Source organism: Phytophthora infestans, genomic scaffold (genome assembly GCF_000142945.1).
Source record: "Phytophthora infestans T30-4 supercont1.17 genomic scaffold, whole genome shotgun sequence".
NCBI classification, from domain to species: Eukaryota; Oomycota; class Peronosporomycetes; order Peronosporales; family Peronosporaceae; genus Phytophthora; species Phytophthora infestans.
Genome location: NW_003303742.1, coordinates 2,146,115 through 2,151,435, shown reverse-complemented (window position 1 = coordinate 2,151,435; position 5,321 = coordinate 2,146,115). Strand labels below are relative to the sequence as shown.

Genomic DNA, 5,321 nt, shown 5'->3' with positions numbered 1-5,321 from the left:
CCTTCCGTACATACGTGGCGAATTTGCATGGTAACACCCAATGGTTTGTAGGTAACAGCCCTTGCAGCTAGATATCGAACTCGATCAGCGTGTAGCGTATAGTAATGCTCAAAGGCAACCTGGAAATGTTTTTCTTGCCATAGGAACAGCGCACGCTCCACAATACAAACATTGCTTGGGGGCGCCTTAATGCCTAAAAGACCCCAAGACGTTTGGCATCAGCTACAGTGAGCTCGCTTACCGGCTGGAGATCCATTGAGTTCTTTAGCAGCTTATCATCTTGGTCGCACCAAATCGTCCCCGGAGCGTCCCCGTTCAGAAATGTGACATAGGTTTGAAGCCCCCATTGTAGAACTACAGTGCGTGTACCACCGCCAGCTTGTCATGGTCGGTATCGCGGCAGATCCGTAAAATCCCACCGTCCACGAGGATGATCATGGTCGATCAAACAATACGTACCTTCCGTACATACGTGGCGAATTGCATGGTAACACCCAATGGTTTGTGGGTAACAGCCCTTGCAGCTAGATATCGAACTCGATCAGCGTGTAGCGTGTAGTAATGCTCAAAGGCAAACTGGAAATGTTTTTCTTGCCATAGGAACAGCGCACGCTCCACAATACAGACATTGCTTTGTGGGGCCTTAATGCCCTCAAAGTCCCCAAGACGTTTTGCATCAGCTACAGTGAGCTCGCTTACCGGTTGGAAATCCATCGAGTTCTTTCGCAGCTTATCATAATGGTCGCACCAATTCGTCCCCGGAGCATCCCCGTTCAGAAATGTGACATGGGTTTGAAGCCCCCAATGTAAAAACTCCAGTGCGTGTACGACCACCCGACTTGTCATGTTCGGTATCCCGGCAGATCCGTAAAATCACATTGTCCACGAGGATGATCATGTTGGATCCAACAATTCGGTCCTTTCCGGTCCATACGTGGCTAATTGCATGGTAACACCCAATGGTTTGTAGGTAACAGCCCTTGCAGCTAGATATCGAACTCGATCAGCGTGTAGCGTGTAGTAATACTCATAGGCAAACTGCAAATGTTTTTTCTTGCCATAGGAACAGCGCACGCTCCACAATACAAACATTGCTTTGTGGGGCCTTCATGCCTTCATGCCCTTAAAGACCCCAAGACGTTTTGCATCAGCTACAGTGAGCTCGCTTACCGGTTGGAGATCATCGAGTTCTTTAGCAGCTTATCATCTTGGTCGCACCAAATCGTCCCCGGAGCATCCCCGTTCAGAAATGTGACATGGGTTTGAAGCCCCCATTGTAAAACTACAGTGCGTGTACCACCACCGGCTTGTCATGGTCGGTATCGCGGCAGATCCGTAAAATCACGTTGTCCACGAGGATGATCATGGTCGATCAAACAATACGTACCTTCCGTACATACGTGGCTAATTGCATGGTAACACCCAATGATTTGTAGGTAACAGCCCCTGCAGCTAGATATCGAACTCGATCAGCGTGTAGCGTGTAGTAATACTCGTAGGCAAACTGCAAATGTTTTTCTTGCCATAGGAACAGCGCACGCTCCACAATACAAACATTGCTTTGCGGGGCCTTCATGCCCTCATGCCCTCAAAGACCCCAAGACGTTTTGCATCAGCTAAAGTGAGCTCGCTTACCGGTTGGAGAATCATCGAGTTCTTTAGCAGCTTATCATCTTGGTCGCACCAAATCGTCCCCGGAGCATCCCCGTTCAGAAATGTGACATGGGTTTGAAGCCCCCATTGTAAAACCTACCGTGCGTGTACCACCGCCAGCTTGTCATGGTCGGTATCGCGGCAGATCCGTAAAATCACACCGTCCACCCGTGTAGTAATTCTCAAAGGCAAACTGCAAATGTTTTTTCTTGCCATAGGAACAGCGCACGCTCCACAATACAAACATTGCTTTGTGGGGCCTTCATGCCTTCATTCCCTCAAAGACCCGAAGACGTTTTGCATCAGCTACAGTGAGCTCGCTTACCGGTTGGAGATCCATCGAGTTCTTTAGCAGCTTATCATCTTGGTCGCACCAAATCGTCCCCGGAGCATCCCCGTTCAGAAATGTGACATGGGTTTGAAGCCCCCATTGTAGAACTACAGTGCGTGTACCACCGCCAGCTTGTCATGGTCGGTATCGCGGCAGATCCGTAAAATCACGTTGTCCACGAGGATGATCATGGTCGATCAAACAATACGTACCTTCCGTACATACGTGGCTAATTGCATGGTAACACCCAATGGTTTGTAGGTAACAGCCCTTGCAGTTAGATATCGAACTCGGTCAGCGTGTAGCGTGTAGTAATACTCATAGGCAAACTGCAAATGTTTTTCTTGCCATAGGAACAGCGCACGCTCCACAATACAAACATTGCTTTGTGGGGCCTTCATGCCCTCATGCCCTCAAAGACCCCAAGACGTTTTGCATCAGCTACAGTGAGCTCGCTTACCGGTTGGAGATCCATCGAGTTCTTTAGCAGCTTATCATCTTGGTCGCACCAAATCGTCCCCGGAGCATCCCCGTTCAGAAATGTGACATGGGTTTGAAGCCCCCATTGTAAAACTACAGTGCGTGTACCTTCACCGGCTTGTCATGGTCGGTATCGCGGCAGATCCGTAAAATCACATTGTCCACGAGGATGATCATGGTCGACCAAACAATACGTACCTTCCGTACATACGTGGCTAATTGCATGGTAACACCCAATGGTTTGTAGGTAACAGCCCTTGCAGCTAGATATCGAACTCGATCAGCGTGTAGCGTGTAGTAATACTCGTAGGCAAACTGCAAATGTTTATTACTTTGCCATAGGAACAGCGCACGCTCCACAATACAATCATTGCTTGGTGGGTCTTCATGCCCTTCATGCCCTCAAAGACCCCAAGACGTTTTGCATCAGCTACAGTGAGCTCGCTTACCGGTTGGAGATCCATCGAGTTCCTTTAGCAGCTTATCATCTTGGTCGCACCAAATCGTCCCCGGAGCATCCCCGTTCAGAAATGTGACATGGGTTTGAAGCCCCCATTGTAAAACCTACAGTGCGTGTACCACCGCCAGCTTGTCATAGTCGGTATCGCGGTACATCCGTAAAATCACACCGTCCACCCGTGTAGTAATACTCAAAGGCAAACTGCAAATGTTTTTTCTTGCCATAGGAACAGCGCACGCTCCACAATACAAACATTGCTTTGTGGGGCCTTCATGCCTTCATGCCCTCAAAGACCCCAAGACGTTTTGCATCAGCTACAGTGAGCTCGCTTACCGGTTGGAGATCCATCGAGTTCTTTAGCAGCTTATCATCTTGGTCGCACCAAATCGTCCCCGGAGCATCCCCGTTCAGAAATGTGACATGGGTTTGAAGCCCCCATTGTAAGACATACAGTGCGTGTACCACCGCCAGCTTGTCATAGTCGGTATCGCGGCAGATCCGTAAAATCACACCGTCCACCCGTGTAGTAATACTCAGAGCGCAACCTGCAAATGTTTTTTCTTGCCATAGGAACAGCGCACGCTCCACAATACAAACATTGCTTTGTGGGGCCTTCATGCCTTTATGCCCTCAAAGACCCCAAGACGTTTTGCATCAGCTACAGTGAGCTCGCTTACCGGTTGGAGATCCATCGAGTTCTTTAGCAGCTTATCATCTTGGTCGCACCAAATCGTCCCCGGAGCATCCCCGTTCAGAAATGTGACATGGGTTTGAAGCCCCCATTGTAAAACCTACAGTGCGTGTACCCCCGCCAGCTTGTCATAGTCGGTATCGCGGCAGATCCGTAAAATCACACCGTCCACCCGTGGAGTAATACTCAAAGGCAAACTGCAAATGTTTTTTCTTGCCATAGGAACAGCGCACGCTCCACAATACAAACATTGCTTTGTGGGGCCTTCATGCCTTCATGCCCTCAAAGACCCCAAGACGTTTTGCATCAGCTACAGTGAGCTCGCTTACCGGGTTGGAGATCCATCGAGTTCTTTAGCAGCTTATCATCTTGGTCGCACCAAATCGTCCCCGGAGCATCCCCGTTCAGAAATGTGACATGGGTTTGAAGCCCCCCATTGTAAAACCTACAGTGCGTGTACCACCGCCCAGCTTGTCATAGTCGGTATCGCGGTAGATCCGTAAAATCACACCGTCCACCCGTGTAGTAATACTCAAAGGCAAACTGCAAATGTTTTTTCTTGCCATAGGAACAGCGCACGCTCCACAATACAAACATTGCTTTGTGGGGCCTTCATGCCTTCAAGCCCTCAAAGACCCCAAGACGTTTTGCATCAGCCACAGTGAGCTCGCTTACCGGTTGGAGATCCATCGAGTTCTTTAGCAGCTTATCATCTTGGTCGCACCAAATCGTCCCCGGAGCATCCCCGTTCAGAAATGTGTCAAGGGTTTGAAGCCCCCATCGTAAAACCTACAGTCGGTGCACCACGACCAGCTTGTCAAAGTCGGTATCGCGGTAGATCCGTAAAATCACGCCGTCCACCCGTGTAGTAATTCTCAAAGGCAAACTGCAAATGGTTTTTCTTGCCATAGGGAACAGCGCACGCTCCACAATACAAACATTGCTTAGTGGGGCCTTTCATGCCTTCATTCCCTCAAAGACCCCAAGACGTTTTGCATCAGCTACAGTGAGCTCGCTTACCCGGTTGGAGATCCATCGAGTTCTTTAGCAGCTTATCATATTGGTCGCACCAGATCGTCCCCCGGAGCATCCCCGTTCAGAAATGTGACATGGGTTTGAAGCCCCCCATTGTAAAACTACAGTGCGTGTACCACCACCGGCTTGTCATGGTCGGTATCGCGGCAGATCCGTAAAATCCCACCGTCCACGAGGATGATCATGGTCGATCAAACAATACGTACCTTCCGTACATACGTGGCTAATTGCATGGTAACACCCAATGGTTTGTAGGTAACAGCCCTTGCAGCTAGATATCGAACTCGATCAGCGTGTAGCGTGTAGTAATACTCATAGGCAAACTGCAAATGTTTTTCTTGCCATAGGAACAGCGCACGCTCCACAATACAAACATTGCTTTGTGGGGTCTTCATGCCCTCATGCCCTTAAAGACCCCAAGACGTTTTGCATCAGCTACAGTGAGCTCGCTTACCGGTTGGAGATCATCGAGTTCTTTAGCAGCTTATCATCTTGGTCGCACCAAATCGTCCCCGGAGCATCCCCGTTCAGAAATGTGACATGGGTTTGAAGCCCCCATTGTAAAACTACAGTGCGTGTACCACCACCGGCTTGTCATGGTCGGTATCGCGGCAGATCCGTAAAATCACATTGTCCACGAGGATGATCATGGTCGATCAAACAATACGTAG

The 5,321-nt window shown here is 49.4% G+C and overlaps 1 protein-coding gene across 1 annotated transcript in view; it reads right to left on the bottom strand.

Annotated features, from left to right (window-relative positions):
- Nucleotides 1-4,227: 4,227 nt before the first annotated feature.
- The window catches only part of PITG_10173 (NADPH-cytochrome P450 reductase, putative), a gene marked incomplete at both ends in the record, with an annotated part of 2,371 nt that continues 1,277 nt past the window's right edge, over nt 4,228-5,321 (bottom strand). The window contains 2 exons of the mRNA XM_002902652.1: nt 4,228-4,404; nt 4,857-5,056. Of these exons, the coding sequence (XP_002902698.1) occupies nt 4,228-4,404; nt 4,857-5,056 (377 nt within the window). The remainder of the gene's footprint in view (nt 4,405-4,856; nt 5,057-5,321) is intronic.